The sequence below is a fragment of the Diabrotica virgifera genome, chromosome 6 (genome assembly GCF_917563875.1).
Source record: "Diabrotica virgifera virgifera chromosome 6, PGI_DIABVI_V3a".
NCBI lineage: Eukaryota > Metazoa > Arthropoda > Insecta > Coleoptera > Chrysomelidae > Diabrotica > Diabrotica virgifera.
Genome location: NC_065448.1, coordinates 13,939,378 through 13,962,517, shown reverse-complemented (window position 1 = coordinate 13,962,517; position 23,140 = coordinate 13,939,378). Strand labels below are relative to the sequence as shown.

Here is a 23,140-nt window from a genome sequence, read left to right as displayed (position 1 = left end):
AAAAAATTTTCTGGAAAAATTAAAAAAATATCAGTGGGTGCATTCAGCAGACGCAATCGCTAACTAATCGATTAGTAATCGATTTGTGATTTACATGCTAAGGGCCGGTACTTTATGTCCCGGTTAAACCTCGGTTAGCTAACCGGGGTTTAATCGGGACAGAAAAGTACTTCATAGAGCCTCTTGCGTTGTAATAAAAGCAATTATAATTATCATTATAATTATTTATGAATATAATAATAAGTATAATTGCGTTTATGTCTATGTTATGCATATATTTCTGTCCCGATTAAACCCCGGTTAACTAACCGGCTGTTAACGGAGACATAAAGTACCGGCCCTTAATGTCACAATTTATGTGGCATTCAGCAGAAAATCACTAATCGATTAGTTAGCGATTGTGTCTGCTGAATGCACCCAGTGTCAAGAATTTTGATCGTTGCTGTTGGTAATATTCAAAGACGTATGTCATATTCATATATGTCAGATGTCAGTTGTCACACTTCAATATCTAAAAAAAACAAAAAATTTTATTTTTTTTTCTTGTCAGTAAATGTAAATGCAAACCAATAATAATAGTAATTAATTTATTTATTAATAAATATAATCAAATGGAAGTTAAACAAGAAATTGACGAGGAAACGTGTAAAGTGGAAATAGTTGATAATGATTTGGATGATGCTCTTTTGGATGGCTTTAAATGTGAAATTCAGGAGGAATCTGATACAGATACACAAAATACCCAGGACACCTATAATTATTTTAACTTAAATAAATGTGCCATAAAAACTGAAATAGAACAATATGGACATGAACTTAAGCCATTTGAAGAAAACCAAGAAACTGAAAAAGGTTAGTAAGGAAATATTAAGTCCTCCCATATTTTTAGTAGTACAGTAGAGTCCCGCTAATCCGAACTTCGCTAATTCGAAAATCCGCTTAACATGTTCTTGCCGTCATGTACCACATGCAGAGCTGGGCAATACCTGGGTAGAAGTACCCGAATTTTGTACTCTTAAGTACATTTTGAGTACTTAGCACCTAGTACCTGAGTACATATTCAATAAAGTACTCGCACCCATAGCATATGGGCTAAAATCCCTGGTACCCACGTTTATTATATGAGTACAGTCGAACCCGCTTATGGGACGTTCAAGTAATACGTAACGCAGTTAGGGGTGCTGGGGGTCTTGTAAAACGGTACGGCGCATTGATTTTTAACTTAAATAAAAAAAACTACGGAATCAAAATCTCACACCATTTGTCTATTTTTTACAGTGGACCCCTGGATTGTACCTTCATTTAGGTTCAAATCGAAACTTGGGTGTTACGTAACATTTAGGCAGGGGAAGGGGTACAGAAAAATCTTCAAAAATTTCCGATATTCTAATAACCGATCATTGGGAGTTAGTAGAAACGTTTCGGGACCTCAAATTTCTATTCCTTAACCCTTAATACCCTGAATTAATTTATTTAGAAAATTTAATTTTTTTTTATTCTTATGTATTTAGGAGGTTTTAAAACAAAATACAGTAGAGCGTCGATTATCCGAACTAATTGGGGGACAGGGGTGTTCGGAAAATCAATTTTTTGCGGATAATCGAACTTTATTGATATAAGAATACTATTTATCTGCAGGCGAATGAAAGCCTTACATAGGAGCCTTATACCGGGTGGTGAATTGGAAAACGGGCCATAGGAAACTCAATGTAAAATTCTAAATTGTTGAATTCCTGCTTCCCTAATTATTTTACATCAAAAGTCATGAGAAACTACGTGTAGAGGATTAAAATCTGTATTAAAAACAAAAGTTAAAATTGTTCTACGACTTAAACAGAGTCCAAAATTTTGAAAAATAGAATACATTTGCCATACCTAAGTAAGTGCGTAAAAGTAAGGTCACACGTTACCATTTCTGGCAGTACGCAAACAATTGACCGAATAAAACATCTTTATTATTACTACTTTCTCCTCAACTGAGGACATCTTTTCGACTTTAGTGTTTTTTTAAACAATAAAAACGATAAAATAAAAATACTGACAGTTCAAAATATTGTTAATATAATAATTTCATTGTGACCGAAGGCAACCTTGTACACATTATTGCACTGTGTGTGGCCTAAATTTGGCAAATACTTTGATACAATTTATTATATTTTACAAAATTTTGGAATCTGTTTAATTCTAGAACAATTTTAACAATTGTTTTCAATAAAGATTTCAATCCTCTACAAATAGTTTCTTATTTCTTTTGATGTAGAATAATTAGGAAAGCAGGAATTCAACAGTTTAGAATTTTACATTGAGTTTCCTATGGCCCGTTTTATAATTCACCACCCTGTATAGGAGCAAACATATTTAAAATATTTCCGATTATAAATTTCAAAATAACAAACAAATACAAAACTAGATAAATGAAAAATTATAATCAAGTTATTGTAGATGAAAATCTATGTTGCACTTGATGCACACTCTAGTGATGTAACGAATGTCTTTTTTTGAACATTGGCGAATACGAATGCGAATGCGAATATCTGCTACCGACATTCGCGAGTGTGGATGCAAATGCGAATATTCAGGTTTCTTTAAATTTGTTTCTATTTTTGTAATGTTTCCTAAATTTATAATGAAAAGTTAATTGACATTTAGTGCAAATCAATCGGAATCTTAAGCTTTATTACATACATAATACCAAATAATAAAAAAAAGTGAAGGCTGATAATGTGATTATACAAGGTTAAGTTCTATCTATCTATTGCCCTTCGTATGTCCAAAGTTGAACGTAGGCCTCCCCCTTGTTTTCCACTCTTCTCGGTTTAGTGCTAATGGTGCCGATCTGGTCCCTGCATATCTTTTTAGGTCATTCGACCATCTCATCTGTGGTCTGCCCCTTCTTCTTTTGTAGTCCCAAGGTCTCCAGTGAGTTATCGCTTCATTCCATCTTCCGTGTCTTTGTCTGCTGTTGTGTCCTGCATATTTCCATTTGAAAGTAGCTGCATGTTTGAGGTTAAGTTACCTTTTCTTAATAAAAAAAGATGAAAAGTGAATAGATTTTGATTTTATTAACCTAATATTATCTTAAAATTATTTTTTTTCTGGTTTTCATATTCATTTATTTTATTTATTTATTTTACGGGCAAGCCCAATTCTACAAAAATACATAGTGTACAGAAAAAAAACAATAACATAATATAATATAAAAAACAGACATACAGAAATATAAATATAATATTAGAAGTAAATATGTACTATGAAATAATATCATAAAACCAAGTTAACAAATTACAGACGCTTCACTCAAATATTGATCCCATGTAAATTTCTTTTAAAACGACTGATGGAGTTGTCGAACAGTTGTAAATTGTAAAGGGAGTTTGCTAAATTCAAGACTCTGGGTACGAACGAAAAAAGTGAATAATTAAACCTGTGGAATGGTACATAAAATGTTCGCACTTGTCTAGTGGTGCGAGGTGGTACAAACAGTGCGATCTTATTAAGTAGTTGAGAACAACTGCATATACCATTTAAGATCTTGAATAATAGCAAAAGGTCCCTTTGTTTTCTCCTACTTGCAAGAGAAGGGACCTGCAGTTGATGCAAAATTTCGCAAAACATTCGCACAAATTTTGCGAATGCGGATGCGAATGAAATATGCAAAAACAGGCGAATATTTGCGAATGCGAATGCAAATACGAATATTCGTTACATCACTAGCACACTCCCACATTGCACTTACAACCCATGGTATATGGTATGCACATATGAACTACAGCCCATGGTATGCACATATGAACTACAGCATTAATCTGCAAAATGTCTCCTTTTCTTATCAGGAATATAGGTCAGGAGATGATCAATCTTGTCATATCTTATATCTACGACTACTTTGGACGAAGATGGCCTGCCTGCATCTTTTGGTTTGGTACCATATTTCGTAAGATACGATGTTACTAGATACCTTCGGAATTCTAGTTGTGGCATAGGATCATAGGATCTATTATGTCCAGTTATGTCCAGCATCAATGTAAATAGACCACTATGTCCATAGTTATGTCCAGCATATATGTAAATAAACACCACCATCATTTTTTAGAGCCAATTCCTACTTGGTAATCTAGCTACATTCTGGTTTATAAGTTATACTTCAACTTTCCTTTCACTAGTTTTTTAACTTTTGCTGATGATCTGGAAGGCTGAGCTTCGTCAATATCATCATATATTTCGAAATCTCTTTCACTATTTCGTAAAACAAGTTCAACAGGTGCTCTTAGAATTCTCTCGGACAGCCTGTTAAAATCATTATATTCCTCATCACCAAACTCCTCATCTGAAAGCAGAGTCAATTCTGGGGTTTCAGTACCTATAAATAGCATCAACGTCTAAAGTTTCAACGGCATCAATCATCTCCAGCGCTTCTTGAAGAGAAAACCCTTTTCTGGACAAACAATACGTTACAATTCTAAAAGTTTCGATTTTTGCTCCCATATGTTCCTAGTGTTACATATATGTAACACCAAAAATTAAATGCATTTTTTATAAAACCAGGATAAAATTTCTAAAAATTTATATTATCAATATGAAAAGACATTAATTTATTCTCAATTGAAAACACTTTACACAAAATATAATAACAAAAGAATAGTAAAAATATAAAAAATTCCAAGTTTTTGTGATTTATGGTATACAGCCAGCTACAGGAAGTTTATTTTCCTCGTGGATTTAGTAAAAATATACTTACTCAAACTTGAGATCCATTTTTACCATAAATAATAAACACCGTCACATAAAACACTCAACTAAATAAACAGGTTAGGTCAAATCCTTGAACCAATTGCTGAAAACTAGTAAGCAAGTGTCCCTTGAAAGTCTTGCATCATCATCTAGTTAAAATTAGAATCACTTCCCGAATTTAAGGCTTAAGGTTTTAGCGGTTTCTGCGTTACATATATGTAACGCTAGGAGCTTAAGAGTTAAAGCGGGATATTCCATTTACAGGTATTCTAATAACCAGGTTCGACTGTACTTTTTTCAAGTCTAAACTTGTCACTGCATGTGGGAGAGCAAATTAATAGCACCATGCAAAAACGTCGTTGTCAGTATCAGGCGATTTGTCAAAAGTTATCCAGCTATAACAAGATGAAACTCTTTTATTACTCGGTTTTCACAAATTTTAAGTGAAACAGGAAAGCTACCGTCTCTTTTCCGAAGGCTTGATATAAAAAGTCTTGGTGTCCTTTTTTTTCCACCAGAATATGGAAATCTTTTATCAAAATGTTCGAGGACTTAAGACCAAACTGAATGTTTTTCGTAGTAATGTTATCTCTAACAATAACTCAATAATTGTGCTAAGTGAGAAATGGCTTACAGAAGAAATCTCTGATGTTGAGCTAGGGCTGTTTGAATATAATATATATAGAAGGGACCGTAATGCAACTACTAGTGATGCTTCAAGGGATGGTGGTGTGTTGATAGCTGTCGCTAAGAATATCCCTGCTCAATTGGTGGAGTCAAGCCCAGGCCTGGAGCAATTATTTTTTCAAATTGGCTCTAGTTCCATTAAAACCGTTATAGGATGTGTATATATTCCACCAAGATCATCTCCAGAAAAATACCAACTTTTCAGTGACAATATTGACAGCCTCTCTGAGAAGTACCAATGCCCAATGCCCTTACTTGGAGATTTTAACTTGCCGAAGGACTCATGGACATTTGACCAGTTCTGCTCTCATGAAATCTACTCTCCAGATACTTTGCACCAGGATGCCGAATCAATTGATTTGATGTCAAACTTATGTGATTTTCACAATTTTTACCAACTTAACAATGTTCCCAACCATTTGGGCAAAACCCTGGACCTGGTTTTTGGTTCGAATGCCCTTTCAGTGGTTGTGACTTTGGCAGATGATGCTCTGGTCCTTGAGGATAGTTACCATCCACCCCTGAATGTAACATTAAGAATATCAGGTAGTCCACTGGCGAAGCGTCCATGTAACCACTGTTACCATTGGTAACAGTTAAAAATCTTGCAAATAAATAATTTTATGACCACTATGAAATAATTCCATTTATATTTTTTACTAACAGAAATATTTGTTAATGGTACCTAATTCAGTAAATAATCAACTAGACGCACGAAAATATTGACGAGATTATGTGAATCCGTTGCACATTATTATACGCTGTTACCACATTGGGGTATGGTAACACAGGAGGAACTTCACTATCGCTCGGGACTAGCTCGTTTCTAAAAATATTGAAGGAGCAACGGCTCTCGAGACGGCGCTTTGGCACGCTGTGTATAATATCAGTATTGTAACCATATTTTGATTTGGTAACGTTTTAGTTTAGTACCTATTACAGATTACAGTGTGCGTGCATGGAAGAGTGTTGCTGCGTATTGCGGAATCGATCAACTACTTGATAAGTCATTTTCCTTGTGTATTTTTTTTATATATAATTTTGAAGAAAAAAATGGGATTAATTATTGAAAATGGAAGACTTAAAATATAAACAATAGTTTTCAAAATATGTTCTTTTTCCTACTTGTTCATTTTTTTATGTTAATTTTATGGTAGAATCATCTGTTTAGTTTGTTTATTATTTATTGTTATACATATTACATATATACATAATTACATACATAGGTATACTTTGGGAATAGTGATTTGTTTAATTTTATCCCACAGGATTAAAAACAAAAACTTATATTTGGGAGGTTCAAAATAATTTTTTTAATAAGATTTTTTTACATCTGGTTTTGGTAACATTTTCGAAAAAGTCACGCGTCGCCACTGAGGTAGTCATACTAATGTACTTAATGCAACCAAGGATGAATATTATTATGACTTCAAGTCAGCAGACTTTAATTTGTTAAATAGGTATCTAGATGTAAGATAATGTAATTGTATCCAGATGATAAGTTAAGGCTCAATAGAGCAGTACGACAATTGAAGGAACTACTAAAACAACTAAAAAATAACAGCGTTCAAGAATACCTAGAAAATTTAACGCCGTCAGATGCTAGCGATTATGCGCTATGGAAGGCTACAAAAAAATTAAAACAGTAACATCGTCATATCCCACCAATTAGAAAATCCAACGGAACATGGCCCAGAACAAACAATGAAAAGGCAGAAACTTTCGGCGAATACCTAGAAGTTTTCAAACCTATACCAGCTGCTGCAACAAATAACGATCAAGAAATCTACAATTTCCTACAGAACCAAACCCCGACAGGAGAAAACACACTACACGTATCACCCAAAGAAGTTCAAAACATAATCAACAATAATCTAACAAAAAAGAAAGCACCTGGCTATGACTTAATCACAGGTGAGGTAATTAAAAATCTACCTACCAAAGCAATTAACATGCTAACTCAATTTGTGTAATGCGGTATTAAGGCTAAAACACTTCCCAATCCAATGGAAAATTGCGGAAATTATCCTCATACAAAAATCAGGAAAACCTCCAACTGAGCCCACTTCATATCGACCAATTAGTTTAATGCCAGTAATGCCTAAGATCATGGAAAAAATAATAGAAAAAAAACTTCTACAAATACTAACAGACAGAAATATGATACCCGACCACCAATTTGGCTTTAGGAAAGAGCATGGCCGTCGAACAAGTTCACAGAGTGGTCAACGTTATAAATAAAACATTTGAAGAAAAAAGTTACTGTTCAGCTGCATTCCTCGATGTTAGCCAGGCTTTTGATAAAGTTTGGCATCAAGGACTGTTGTATAAACTGAAAAAGAACTTACCAGAGGAACTATATACACTCCGTAAGTCGTATTTATCAGAACGATACTTTCGAGTAAAGTTTGAGTCAGCCTATACAAAACTATATCCCATCAGATCAGGGGTACCGCAAGGAAGCATTCTGGGACCACAACTGTATCTGGTTTACACAGCCGACTTGCCCACAAACCCTGATACAACGACCACCACCTTTGCAGACGATACTGCAATCCTAGCAGTACACAAAAATCCCGTCGAAGCTGCTGCAAAACTCCCAGAGAGTATTAAATCAAATAAATACATGGGCACAAAATTGGAGAATTAAATTGAATGAACAAAAATCAAACCATATTGTTTTTACAAAATGTCACAGTGAATCACCTACAGTAACAATAAATAATAAGGTAATTCCCTCAGTTACCACTGTAAAATATCTGGGCATGCACTTGGACAGGGGATTAACCTGGAGAACCCATATATGGAACAAACGGAAACAACTGGGCATAAAATTTAGTAAGCATTATTGGCTTCTAGGGCGTAAGTCTAAGCTCACGACAAGAAATAAACTGCTAGTCTACAACACAATATTCAAATCAGTCTGGGCATATGTCTGCAGCTCTGGGGAACAGCATCCATGTCGAATGTATCCATAATTGAGAGATTCCAGTCCAAGGTGTTACGTTCAATAATAATCGATTGTCCGTGGTTTGTTACTAACAGGGATATTTACAATGATCTGGAAACGAAAACCGTCAGTGAAGTGATAGTGGAGTTAAGTGCAAAATACATCGTACGTCTTGAAAGCCACGCGAATGTGCTTGCAATTAATTTGTTAGACAACAGTCAGGGAACAAAACGGTTAAAGAGACAGACACCATTAGATTTACCGCACAGACATTAAGAGGAAACAGTAGCGATCAACAGGTAGCGAAAACGCGTTCCAAGATTGCGGCTGTAATTTTGAATATTTTTTCGAGATATTTGGTACACATATTCGTAATATAATAAAGAATGGCGGTACAGAGCCCAATTTGAAAAATATATTAATATGTGGAAATTACTCTGTAATTAAATACAATATTAAAAAAAACGAGCCTGTACCGCCATTACAAAGAACAAAAAAATACACTTTCTTCAAAAATTTTTTTTTATCCGATGCCTAGATTTTGTGTCATTTTGGAACTACTAAAATTTTTTATTTCATTAGTAGTTCCAAAATGACACAAAATCTAGGCATCGGATAAAAAAGTTTATTTGAAGAAAGTGTATTTTTTGTTCTTCTTTTTAATATTGTATTTAATTACAGAGTAATTTCCACATATTAATATATTTTTCAAATTGGGCTCTGTACCGCCATTCTTTATTATATTACGAACACGTGTGCCAAATATCTCGAAAAAATATTCAAAATTACAGCCGCAATCTTGGAACGCGTTTTGGCTACCTGTTGATCGCTACTGTATCACCTTAATATTGTTACAGTAGCTAAGTTAATATATGTAATACAGTAATTTAATATTATATCTATAGAGATGTGTGGCGCTGGTCACAATCTCTTCATGTCATTATTTCTCAGATAAAATGTGCCTATTGTTATAACAGATTGCCTAATAAACATTAAAAAAAATAAAAATTTCAGCATAAAGTTTTTACGTAACATTTAGAATTGCGTTTTAGATGTTTATCCTTTTTTTTCCTATCCTTTTATTTCTTTCGCATTTCCTCGTTTATCTACATAGAGTTAAAATAATTATCTTAATAAATAAAGGCGAGAGAATGTCGAAGACTTTTTGCGTTTCAAGTACACAGCTCAATCTCGTCCAGTAAGGAATCGACTGAAGTATCATGATCATCCTAACTCTCTCGACAATCCTGTCTTTCTTTCTATCTTAATGTATTTGTTTTGATTGCTTCCCAATATTCTTCCGGACATAGACTGCCTGTATTTGTCAGTGTTTGTGTTATTTATGTCAAATAGTTCTTTTATAAATTGTTGTTTCAATTTTTGTATAATCTAGTTGTTCTGTTGTTTGTTTCTGTTTGTCCCTCCTGTTGCTCTGCATTATCTTGCATTTTAATAACGTTTAATTTGATTACTACATTTCTTTGTTTTTACATCCATTCTCCCTTGTACTAAAATGTTTATATTATAGTCAGTTTGATTTTTAGATTGTGCCCAAGAGAACGATGGGATGGAAATTATGAAGACACTAAATGAACATACATCTCGCGAAGAAAATTCTATGAATCCACATGCAGAAGGAAAAACATTAAATAAAAATATGAAAGTTGTGACTGCAAAAAAACCTTACAAATGTGAAATTTGTTTTAAGCAATTTAATCAAGCACGTATTTTAAAAAGACATGTGAGAGTGCATACTGGACAAAAACCTTACAAGTGTGAAATTTGTTATAAGCAATTTAATCAAGCAAGTACTTTAAAAAGACATGTGAGAGTACACACTGGAGAAAAACCTCACAAGTGTAAAATTTGTTTTAAGCAATTTAGTCAAGCACATGATTTGAAAGTACATTTGAGAGTGCACACTGGAGAAGTGCCATACAAGTGTGAAATTTGTTTTAAGCAATTTAAAGCAGCAAATAGTTTGAAAAGACATTTGAGAGTGCATACTGGACAAAAACCTCACAAGTGTAAAATTTGTTTTAAGCAATTTAGTGAAGCAGATAGTTTGAAAAAACATTTGAGAGTACACACTGGACAGAAATCTCACAAGTGTGAAATTTGTTTTAAGCAGTTTTATAAAACAAGTAATTTGAAAACTCACTTGAGAGTGCACACTGGGGAAAAACCTCACAAGTGTGAAATTTGTTTTAAGCAATTTAGTGAAGCAGGCTCTTTAAAAGTACATTTGAGAGTGCACACTGGAGAAAAACCACACAAGTGTGAAATTTGTTTTAAGCAGTATTCTCAAACAAGTAGTTTGAAAACACATTTGAGAGTACACACGAGAAAAATCTTATAGGTGTGAAATTTTTTTAAGCAGTTTTCTCAAAAATGTATTTTAAAAAATCATTTGAGAATACACGCTAGAGAAAAACACTATTGTAAAATTTGTTTGAAGCAATTTGGTGAATGACGTAATTTGAAAACACATTTTGAGAGTTCACACTACAGAAAAGCCAAAGAAGAAATGATCCCTAAGTGTGAAAGTTGTATTAGAGGTTTTCACTTAAACTGAATTTTAGTGATGTTGAAAAAGTAACTATTCGTTACAAAGTACTCGTTACTTACGAATACAGAAAGTAGCGATTACTATAGAGAGAGGCAAATCGTTACTTTGATTACTCTGATTACTTCGTTACTTCTTACCTATCGTATCAGAGCGAGTACCTATGTATTTGAGTATTGTACAGTAGAAAAAATGAAGGAATACCCATGAACGATCACATTAATCACTTATTTTGTATTTCCTGTCTCTTTCTATAAATAACAAACGTTTGTCATAGAAAAAGACAGCAAATACAAAATAAGTGATTGATGTGATCGTTCATGGGTTATGTTGGTATTGTTACGTTGTTAGATTGCCATGATAATCTTGCGGGGGTTGAATGTCGTGTTGAAACACTGACTCTAACTTTATAACTTTATTTACGATTTACAACATCAATCAACATAAGGTTACTAAGATGTTGTTTCGCGGGGTAGTCCTTTAGGACACCCTTCTCACAGGACTGCTCACTAGCATAGTAACGATCTGAATAATAACAATACTACAATGATTCTATCTCAATCCCTCTGTGGGCTATTTATATCTCCTTATAATTTGAACTTTGAAAGTAAAACTATACGTGATCGTCTACGAGGTTATACAAACAAAACTGTCTTAATCAGCCTTCGTTTTGTTTGCATATTTAGAAACAATATCTTTTGTAACAATTGAAATTATTTAAAATTATATACATCTTTTGATACATATTATATTATACAGTGAGGAGTTTTTTTCCTTACTGTACAGGGTATTTTTTCATTTTTTTGACTGTATCTACAATCGGTTGATATCGGAAACGGACCGGTATTCCACGAGTGTTCGGTATCAGTACAGTTGACTAAAATTTTATCTATGAAAGGCGAAGGCTATGAAGAGTTTTACAGAATTACAGGGCGCTGAGAAGTAGCTGAGGCAGAGGAAGGTAAATCATTTAACAAAGCATGCACCCAGAAACAGATGTCTATACGATAAAATACGATTTGTCGAGGTAGATAATTCACAGAATCTCACAGATGTTTGTTCCTTTGAAAATAAAAATGCAACACATTAGACTTTAATAATAAATACACACTATTCTTATCAGGCCTAGAAAAAAAAATACCTAGCTTAGATTGACCGGAAAAAATGTAGAAATGATAATATTTCTAGACTCTAGACTATGAGCATCAACTTTAATTTTACATATGTAGATGTGGCATTGTTTTTATTAGACCAGGGCATTTAACACTAAAAACACAGGAATAAATATATTTTTATATTATATAGTAGGTACCTAGATACTTTTTGCATTGTATTTAGGATTAGGATGACGTCTGGAAAAGTCTACAATAGAAAAATGGGTGGAAATGCATTATTACATTTTAAAGTATATAAAACGCATCGAAAAATGAGTAAACAGTTAAAATCAGTATATTAAGGGCCAGATTTTCTTATTTCGGGGTATTTGGGATCACTGAACACGAATATGCAATCAGAACCACCTCCGAAGCACCTGGGTGCCCAGGGTTAGTGCTAAGGTAAGTCATCTAGAGTTTCGAGGGTTTGTTTTTGGCACTTAATTGATGCAAACATATTACTCGTGATTTCTGATATTGTGGAGCAGCAATGACAGAACAATTAACAACATTAATTAACAATATCATAAAACACAATAAAATACCTGAAGAATGGAGAACGAGCGAACTAATTCTACTGTTGCGAGAAATGCGATTCTTGATATGATTACCGGTACTCAAATACAAAAGTAATCAAAGTAACGAATACTGTAAATGACTACTTTATACAAAAGTAACGATTTGTAACGATTACTCGAAAGTAACTATAATCAACATCACTACTGAATTTACGTTCATTTAAGCAAATTCATCCTAGAAGCAGTAGTAGCGTAGTTTAAGGAAGTAGACGATTTTCCTTGTAATAATTTCAAGTTTTCGAGTTTCAAAGTGCTTTCGAAAAATAGTACAAACCTGCGCATATTTGTATTATAAAAACAAAATAATGTTCATTATATATTTGACAACTATTGTAGTATATTGTATCTACTTTGTATATAAATAAAAATTTCATCATAAAGTTTTTACTTAACATTTAGAATTGCGTTTTAGATTTTTATCCTTTCCTTTTTCCCTATCCTTTTATTTCTTTCGCATTTCCTCGTTTATCTACATAGAGTTAAAATAATTATATATATATATAAATATATATATATATATAATCGGTTTAAAACGTCCTCCGATGCCCAATCTCCATGCATCTCTATCTTCCCAAAGGTCTTCGTCTAAACCTCTCTCTCGGATCTCTCTGTCTATTCCTTCTCTCCAGCTCTTTCTGGGTCGGCCTCTTTTTCTTTTTCCATTTGGTGACCAATCTAGAATCTGTTTGGGCAGACGGTGTTCTGGCATTCTCTGCACATGTCCATACCACTTTAATTGTTTTACTCTTATATCTTCGACAATCGTATGTGTGACTCCCATAATCTCTCGTATACGTTGGTTATTAACTCTTTCGAGTTTTGATTTTCCTGCGGCACGTCTCCAGTAATCCATCTCCGTGGCTTGTAGTGTTCTTTCAGTAGTTGTCTTTAATTGCCACACGTCACTTCCATACATTACTATGCTCTTTATAATAGTGTTGTATATTCGATGTTTATTTTTTTTGGATATATGTCGATCCCAAATAATTCTATTTAGTTGCGATATGGCCCTTCTACCTTGAATGTTTCGTTTTTTTATAGCCTGATCTGATTTGCCGTCGTCCGTGATTTCTACTCCTAAATAAGAATATTTATTGTTGTACTTAATGTGTTGTCCGTCATTTAAAATTAGACTCTGCTCGTTGCCACCGATGTTCATGTACATTGTTTTATCTGTGTTAACTTCTAATCCCCATTTTTTGTATTCTTCGATTAATTTTCGAGTCATGTATTCCAGATCGTCATATTCGTTAGCAATCACAATTTGATCATCAGCAAAACATAGAGTGTACAGGTTGTTATTATTTAATTGTATACCCATGCCGCTGCATTTCCGCTTCCAAAGTTTCAATGCTTGTTCCAGATATATTTTGAAAAGTGTCGGCGATAGGCAGCATCCCTGCTTCAGTCCTTTGTCTACTACGAAACCTTTGGAAACATTCGTTCCTATTTTAACTTTGGCGTTGGCGTTATCATATAGTTTTTCCACTGCTGTTATGAGATTTGAGTTGATGTTCGTTTGTCTTAGAGTGTTCCATAACTTATTTTGGGGGATGCTATCGTAGGCCTTTTTTAGATCAACAAACAAAAAGTGGACTTCTTGATTTACGGCAACCTTTTTTTCTATAAGTTGAGTGATACAAAAAGGTGGTCTATGGTCGATCTACCAGCTCTAAAACCTGCCTGTTCTTCTGCCTCCATATCAGTGTATTCTCTTTCTATTCTATTTTTGATCATTTTCCCATAGATTTTACTAATGGTACTAGTAACTGCTATTCCACGGTAATTATCGCAATTTTGTTTGTTTCCTTTTTTATGTAAAGTTGAAATGGTAGAGGTTTTAAATTCGGCTGGAACCTCTACTTTGTTTATGCAGTTTTGAAAGAGTATTGTCAGGTGCTCATATAGTTTTTCAGTTCCACTTTTTATTAGTTCTGAGGGTATATTGCCAGGTCCGGGTGCTTTTTTGTTTTTGAGTGAAGTACAAGTATCCTTTACTTCCCATTTCGTGATTCTTATAGGAGATGCTTCAACGCGTATGTTTTGGTTATTATCTTTTATTTTGAATTCTACTCGATCTTCTTGTAACAGTTTACTGAAGTACATGTCCCATGCTTCTAACGAAATTGGTGAGATTAAATCTTTTTTCTTGTCGTTGGTCCTAACAGATTTAATAAGTTTCCAGCTTTGTGTACTTCTGGTTCCTCCTATGTACGTATTTATTTTTTGACAGTTTTGATCCCAGGATTCATTTTTTTTCTGTCTTATCATTTGTCTCACCTTAGCTTGTTGGTTTTTGTAATTAGACCAATTGGTATCTGTTTTTGCACTTAAATATTGTTCATACTTTTGTTTCTTTTGTTTTATCGCTGTGTCTATTTCTTCATCCCACCAGTATGGAGTATTTTTGTTTTTCTTTTCGTAATATCCAAGGGCTTCTTTTGCTGCAGAGTGAATACTTTATTTAATGTAATTGTAGTGGTCCTGGATCTTATTGAAAGTTATGTTTTGAAGTTTCTTGTTTAGTCTGTTTTGATACAATATTTTTACACTATCTTAGGCTTATAAGGTTATTCTAGGCTTATAAGATTATATCTTACGTCATCTGCCATCTCTGAGCGAACTACTGGTTGTTCCTTCTGGCATCTTCTTGAAAACATTATTTTTTGCTTTTAAGAAATGGTGATCGCTTCCACAAACTGCACCTCTATAAGCTCTTACGTCGTAGATTTTAAGATTTGATCTTTGGCGTACAATCAAGTAATCTATTATAGATTTTAGATTCCTTGTTCTCTGTCCCCAGGTGTATTTATGTACTTCTCGATGCTGATAGAATCCATTTGTAATACGGAGCTGGTTCTGTTCGCATATTGTGATGAGTCTGGTCCCATTGTCATTTGTTATGTTTTCTCCGTAAGGACCAACTATTTTATTGTTTTGTTTTTTTCCGACCCTGCCATTAAAATCTCCAAGTAAGATTAATTCCCTCGTATTTCCTATCGATGTTATTTCTCGGTTTAGTTTCTCGTAGAATTCTTCTTTCTTGTTAACCAATGCATCTTCGTTAACTGCATATACACCTATTATCGTTAGTTTATGACCATGTATATTGAGGTTTATTTTAATTAGTCTTTCATCTATGGCTTCCCAAGTGGTGATATACCTTCTTAGGCTTTTACGAATAATTATTGAGACACCTTGTTGTGCTCTTTTTTCTTTTGATATGCCGCTATAGAAATGGTCGTAATGCCCTAAGTTTTCTGACCCTGTACCTTTTTTCTTGGTTTCTGTTAACACCACTATGTCCATATTGAGCTTCTTTGTTTCATACATTACTTCATTGAGTTTTGTAGAGAGACCCTGTACGTTCCATGTTCCTATATTCTTGATCCATTTTCGTAGCTTAAGTCGTCGTGTTTTATTCCATCCGTTCCGAGGCTGTAGATTTGGCTTTTTAACATTTATACATTTTTCTGAGTATTGAGGAGTTAGCCCAGTTAGCCCTAGTTCTGAGTATAGAGGAGTAAAATAATTATCTCCTTAACAAATAAAGGCGAGAGAATGTCGAAGACTTTTTGCGTGTCAAATACACAGCTCAATCTCGTCCAGTAAGGAATCGAGTGAAGTATCATGAAAATCATAACTGGCTGGACAATCCTTTCTATCTTAATTTCTTTGTTTTGATTGCTCAAAATATTCTTTCGTGCATAGACTGCCTGTTTGTGTTATTATTTATGTCTCATAGTTCTGTTTGATATAATATTGTTTTAATTTCTGTATATTCTAGTTGACCTATTATTTGTTTCTGCTTGTCCCTTCTGTGGCTCTGCATTGTCTTGCAATTTAATAACCTATATAGATATTATAATTTGATTATTACATTTCTTTGTTTTTACATTTCTCTTCCCTTGTACTCAAATGTTTATATTATAGTCACTTTGATTTTTAGATCGTCTGCAAGAGAACAAGATGGAAATTATCGAGACACTAACTGAACATTTATATCACGAAGAAAATTATATGAATCCACATGCAAAAGGAGAAACATTAAAAAGTGTGAAAGTTGTGACTGCAAAAAAACCTTACAAGTGTGAAATCTGTGTTAAGCAATTTAATCAAGCAAGTACTTTAAAAAGACATGTGAGAGTGCATACTGGACAAAAACCTCACAAGTGTGAAATTTGTTTTAAACAATTTAGTGAAGCAGCTAGTTTAAAAGTACATTTGAGATGGCACACTGGAGAAAAACCACACAAGTGTGAAATTTGTTTTAAGCAATTTAGTGAAGTAGGTAACTTAAAAAGTCATCTAAAAGTGCATACTGGAGAAACACCTCACAAATGTGAAATTTGTTTTAAGCACTTTAGTGTAGCAGGTAATTTAAAAAGACATTTGAGAGTGCACACTGGAGAAAAACCTCACAAGTGTGAAATTTGTTTTAAGCAATTTAGTGAAGTAGCCAAGTTAAAAAGACATCTGATGGTGCATACTGGAGAAACACCTCACAAATGTGGAATTTGTTTTAAGCAATTTAGTGCAGCATGTGCTTTAAAAGTACATTTCACAGTGCACACTGGAGAAAAACCTTACAAGTGTAAAATTTGTTTTAAGCAGTTTATCACAGCAGGTGCTTTAAAAGTACATTTTAGAGTGCACACTGGAGAAAAACCACACAAGTGTGAAATTTGTTTTAAGCAATTTAGTGAAGTAGGTAACTTAAAAAGACATCTAAAAGTGCATACTGGAGAAACACCTCACAAATGTGAAATTTGTTTTAAGCACTTTAGTGTAGCAGGTAATTTAAAAAGACATTTGAGAGTGCACACTGGAGAAAAACCTCACAAGTGTGAAATTTGTTTTAAGCAATTTAGTGAAGTAGCCAAGTTAAAAAGACATCTGATGGTGCATACTGGAGAAACACCTCACAAATGTGAAATTTGTTTTAAGCAATTTAGTCAAACAAGTGATTTGAAAGTACATTTGAGAGTGCACACTGGAGAAACGCCATATAAGTGTGAAATTTGTTTTAAGCAATTTAAAGCAGCAAAAAATTTGAAAAAACATTTGAGAGTGCATACTGGACAAAAACCTCACAAGTGTGAAATTTGTTTTAAGCAATTTAGTGAAGCATGTAATTTGAAAACACATTTGAGAGTACACACTGGAGAAAAACCTTATCAGTGTAAAATTTGTTTAAAACAGTTTGCTCAAAAAGCTAAATTAACTGGTCACATGAAAGTTCACACTAGATAAAAACCCCACAAATGTGAAATTTGCTTTAAGAAATTTAGTAGTAGGTATTATTTGAAAACTCATACTAGATTACATACTGGAGAAAAACCTTAAGAGTGTGAAACTAATTTAAAGTAGTATATTAAAGCCAGTAGTTGTAAGAAACATTTGAAAACACACGCCGAAGGAAAACCTCAAGTGTGAAATTTGTATTTAAGGTTTTCCCGTAGTTAAGGGAAGGTAAATTCAGTTTAAACTGAATTTACCTTCATTTATGCAAATTCATCTCAGAAGATTTATTTTAGTTAGCGTAGTTTGAGGAAGTAGGCTATTTTCCTTGTAATAATTTCAAGTATTCGAGTTTCACAGTGCTTTCGAAAAATAGTACAAGCCTGCCCATATTTGTATTATAAAACCAAAAAAATGTTCATTATATGGATGCCTCAGAAGTCAAACGCTGTAAGTCATATTCTCCCTAAAAATGAGTTATGAGATATAACACTTATTATTATATATAATCATATTATTTCCTTGTTTGTATTTATGAATATATTGCCCATATTATGATAAATAAAGACAGTTTATTTGTTTTTAATAACTACTTATATTTCTTCAACTATTGTCAGAAACATCCTATAGTATCTCATTTTAAACACTTATTGACTTACACCGATTGGCTTCTGAGGCATCGATATATTTGACAACTATTGTAGTATTTTATTTGTATATAAATCAATATTTCATCATAAAGTTTTTACTTAACATTTCGAATTGCGTTTTAGATTTTTATCCTTTCCTTTTTCCTTATACTTTTATTTCTTTCGCATTTACTCGCTTATCTACATAAAGTTAAAATAATTATCTTCTTAATAAATAAAGGCGAGAGAATGTCGAAGACTTTTTGCGTGTTAAATACACATCTCAATCTCGTCTAGTAAGGAATCGAGTGAGGTATCATGATCATCATCACTGTCTCGACAATCCTTTAGTACTATCTTAATTCCCTTGTTTTGATTGCTTCAAAATATTCTTTCGTGCATAGAGTGCCTGTGTTTGTGTTATTTATATCTCATAGTTATTAGCCCAGTAAATGAACGGGAAATTCGGCGATACCGTGTAATTTTCAGGGGCAACTCCGAATTGCTTGAAAATTTGGATTTAGGTTCTACTTACCCTCCACTTCAAAGTTGAAATTGTGCCGTTGGTTGCTTTTACTTAGGGGGTGACAGTCACCCCTTCTCGGGGGTGAAAAAATATACGTTCAAAATAAGACCGGAAATGGATAAATTGACTGATTTTAAGCAACTTTTGTTCTATAGAGGTTTTTACGTAAGTCAATACTTTTCGAGTTATTTTCCATTGAAAATGTTGATTTTTTCGACAAAAAAACTACGTTTTCAGACGGTTTTTCGCAAATAACTCAAAAAGTAAATATTTTATCGAAAAAATATCCTTAGTAAAAGTGTAGCTTATAAAAAACACAAAAAAATGGTGTTTCACTAAAGTCTATCAATCAAATAAAAACAAAGTTGTAGCTCTTGAAAAATACGTTCTTATTCGTCTAATTTCAAATCGAATCGAATGTTTCAAATTGTTGTCCGTCATACAAATTTTGTTCGAAAATTCCCCAAATTGAATAGTCAACCGGATTTAATTCTAGGTTGTTAGGTGGCCACATCTCTGACTCAATATAGTCCGTGCAATTTTCACTCAAGAATATTCTTGTATTATGGGAAGTGTGCGAAGGAGCACCATGCTGCTAGAAAGTGTAATCATAACATACTTCTTCAATTTCAGGTAATAGGTGCTGCAAGATTTGTTCTTGATATGTTTCTGAATTAAGATTTACCCCGGCATCAACAAAAATCAGACGAGATTTTCCCAACATGGATACTGCAACAGAGACCATTACATCTTTTAAGAAATGACTTTGTTCAATTAAAAGATGCTCTAGAGGAATTTATCTCTTAAATTGTATGTCAGAATACACCCTATTATTTTGGGTATTTTTATCGGCGGGTGTAATTTCCTCACCAAAATAATCTTTTACCTGCGTTTATAAGGGTATGTCATAATCCCACAGGTATTTTCCTCACCAAGACCAAAATGGTTATTTCAGGTAGATTTTACTAAAAGGCATTCAATTGAATTATTTATCTACTATTAAATTACAGTAGGTACCTATAATTATAATAATTAATTAATTAGTTATAGTATTTTATTTTTAGTCACAATTGGAATTTTGACAAAAATGGAATGTTTAATAGAAAGTGAAAGCGGTAAACCTTACGCGGTATTGGTATTTGAAAATTTTATTTTTTATAAAGTGAAAGTTTTAAAAAGTGAAGAAGTATTCTGGAGGATAAAACAACTTGTATTGCGAAATTTTTTACTATTGGTGCAACTTTTACAATATCTAGAAGTAGCCGACAACATAATCATGAACCAGATTGTCAGAAGTTAGATCGAAAAATTGTTTATAACTATTGTAAACGTAAAGCCCAAGTGAATTGAAAAACCAGCAAAAATTATACGCCAAGCACTTGCAGCTAATTTGTCTGAAACAATTACTACGATTGTTGTCAGTTACATAAGAAAAAATATATAATTATCGACGAAAAATGATGCCTGGTCGACTTCCTTCCAATATTGATGAGGTTCAAGAATTTGTGACGGGGTGTGCTCAAAAAACAACCAAGAGAGAAAATTTTCTCTTTATAAACTGTGTCAAAAGTAGGATAATTGTATTTAGTTGTGAAACAAATATAAGACTTTTAGCCACATTGAATTTTATTATATGGATGGCACATTGCAATTATTAATTATTCATGGGCTAATTAATGGGCATTATATTTCTTTATTATACTGTTTACTGCCAAACAAAAAAACAGAAATTTACAACAATATTTTTTATTTGTTAAAATCAGAAATTTTTAAAGCTTTCAAAATTGAGTTTAATGCTAGTAAAATTTTTGAACATTTAGAAAAGGAGTGCAATTATTGAAATGTGTCCGAACACTGAAATACATGGTTGTAAATTTCACCTACACTAAGCTTGGTATAGAAATATCTTGGTCTCTTGATTTAATATCAGAATATAAAAATGATTCTGAAAGAGGCAAGTGGCTCAAACATACTTTTGGCCTTACATATAAAACCAGAAGACGTATCAGATTGTTTTGTGTTTGATTTAATGTCATGCAAACCAGGAAAGGGAGCGTTCAAGTATTACGTAACGCACCTTGGGGGGAGGGGGGTCTTGCATAACGTTACGGCGCGTTACATGGGGGGAGGGGGGTCAAAAATCTTCAAAAACTGCGTTACGTAATATTTGAACGCCCCCAAATGAAATTTAAGATAGATATGTTGATTATTTAGTTTAAACTTATATAGACGAAAATGCCATATTATTCTCCCCATATTTGTGGACAGAGGCAAATTCTTTTGTTATTCGTATTACGAATGCTTGCGAATCTTTTCATTCGCATTTTAATTTATCGTTTTGTAATACGCATCCATCCATATATATTTTCTTTGAAAAGATTAAAGAATTTCAGGTAGATACGTATGTTAAAATTTAAAGTTTGCATATTGCAAAACCTATCAAAGATAAACAAGTTAAACTGAAATTGAAAAATATAGTAAATTTATTAATAAGATATCAGTCTAATCAAATGACTAGAATTGATTTTGTAAAGTGTCTGTCTTATAGTAAATATTAAATAATAATTTATATGTCTTTCATATTATCTATATTATAAACTATTATTATAATGTAAGGAAATCAATGTCTTGTATTCGGATTTCGGATGCTTTCATAATAGACATTCTTAAATTAAACCTATATTTTTATTTTATTACCTGAGTGAGTTGGTGAGGAAAATACCTACCGGATTAATAGGAACCTTTAAATTTGGTGAGGAAAATACCTGTCGGATTATATGTTTTTACTGGTTGGTGAGGAATTTACCTCCGTCCATTTTTATGAGGCCATAAATAAAACATTTTTTCATTTGAAAACCATATTTTTCTATTGTCTTCTCGAGAGCGGAACCTTCTTAATAGCAAATTAAGGGCCGGTTGTTCGAACGCTAATCATTAATGATCATTATCAAATATTTAATTACTGTCACCAACTGTCAATGTCAACTTTGTTTGGGTTACTGAAAACATAATTGATTACAATTATGAGACTTGTTAATCAATTAACATAACAATAATTAACATAATTGATGAATAAATCTCATAATGGTAATCAATTATGTTCTCAGCAACCCAACCAAAGTTGACATTTACAGTTTCGTGACAGTAATTAAATATTTGATAATGATCATTTTTGATTAGCGTTCGAACAACCGGCCCTACATCTTTCCAGTTGGTTTTCTCTTACATTGGCAGTAAATCTTTGACAGTAAACTTTTTTAAATAATTTAAGATGGCAATCTTCTTTAATGATTCTTCGAACTGATTTGCGGGAAATCCTAGTTTCTTTTGCGATTTTCCTTGTTCCAACAGATTGGGCAGGTTGCAAATTTCCTAAAACAACCCTTAGGGCCGGTTGTTCGAAAACTAATCAAAAAAGGAATCAACTGAACATTATCAAATATTTAATTACTGTCACCAACTGTCAATGTCAACTTTGTTTGGGTTGCATTTATTACATTTATGAGATTTATTAATCAATTATGTTAATAATTGTTATGTTAATTAATAATTAATAAATAATAATTAATTAATCAATCAATTATGTTAATTATCATAATGATAATTAATATAATTGATTACAATCAACTGATTGACGTACGAATGAGGGGTCTTGTTATTTGATGGTTGTTAAGGGGACCTAATTATGATCAACTTCTTGATTAGCGTTCGAACAACCGGCCCTATCTCTAGCAATATTTTCTTCAGTTCTTGAGCTTTTTCCTTCCTCTTCCACTTTTATTTTCAATAGACCCATGTGCTTCCCTTAGATGTCTTAAGAACTTTCCTATCGTTCCAATATGCAAATTTTTCTTAGGAAATGCATTTACAATTTTTCTTGCACCATGGTTATATTGTTCACGGTAATATTTCATTAAAATTTTGTTCTCTTTGCTTAAAAGTGGCGTTATGAACTGACCAACTTAATTATTTAACTGTAAATGTCAAACAAATTCCTTGGCAACCTAAGCAGTCATGGCTTACTAAGTAAAATTGACATATTTCTGAGCGTTTGACAAATTCTTAAGACATTTAAGAA

At 33.0% G+C, this 23,140-nt stretch overlaps 2 protein-coding genes across 3 annotated transcripts in view; both read left to right on the top strand.

Moving 5' to 3' along the window:
- LOC126887057 (zinc finger protein 271-like) overlaps window positions 1–23,140 on the top strand; it is a 123,141-nt gene that overhangs the window by 73,397 nt on the left and 26,604 nt on the right. The window lies entirely within an intron of this gene.
- LOC126887059 (zinc finger protein 239-like) lies at window positions 503–18,665 on the top strand. 2 transcript variants are annotated; one of them, XM_050654388.1, is made up of 3 exons: window positions 503–852; window positions 16,616–16,957; window positions 17,378–18,665. In XM_050654388.1, the coding sequence occupies exons 1-3, from the start codon at window positions 612–614 to the stop codon at window positions 17,917–17,919; spliced, it is 1,125 nt and encodes a 374-aa protein (XP_050510345.1). In that variant the 5' UTR covers window positions 503–611; the 3' UTR covers window positions 17,920–18,665. The 2 variants fall into 2 exon arrangements, with proteins under 2 accessions (XP_050510345.1, XP_050510344.1); XM_050654387.1 differs by having other exon boundaries at window positions 16,616–18,665.

Bases quoted from the DNA above. Each gene is read 5' to 3' on its own strand.
- LOC126887059 (XM_050654387.1), top strand. From the start codon at position 612: ATGGAAGTTAAACAAGAAATTGACGAGGAAACGTGTAAAGTGGAAATA. The intron at 853-16,615 runs GTTAGTAAGGAA...TTTGATTTTTAG, and splicing joins AAACCAAGAAACTGAAAAAG to ATCGTCTGCAAGAGAACAAG.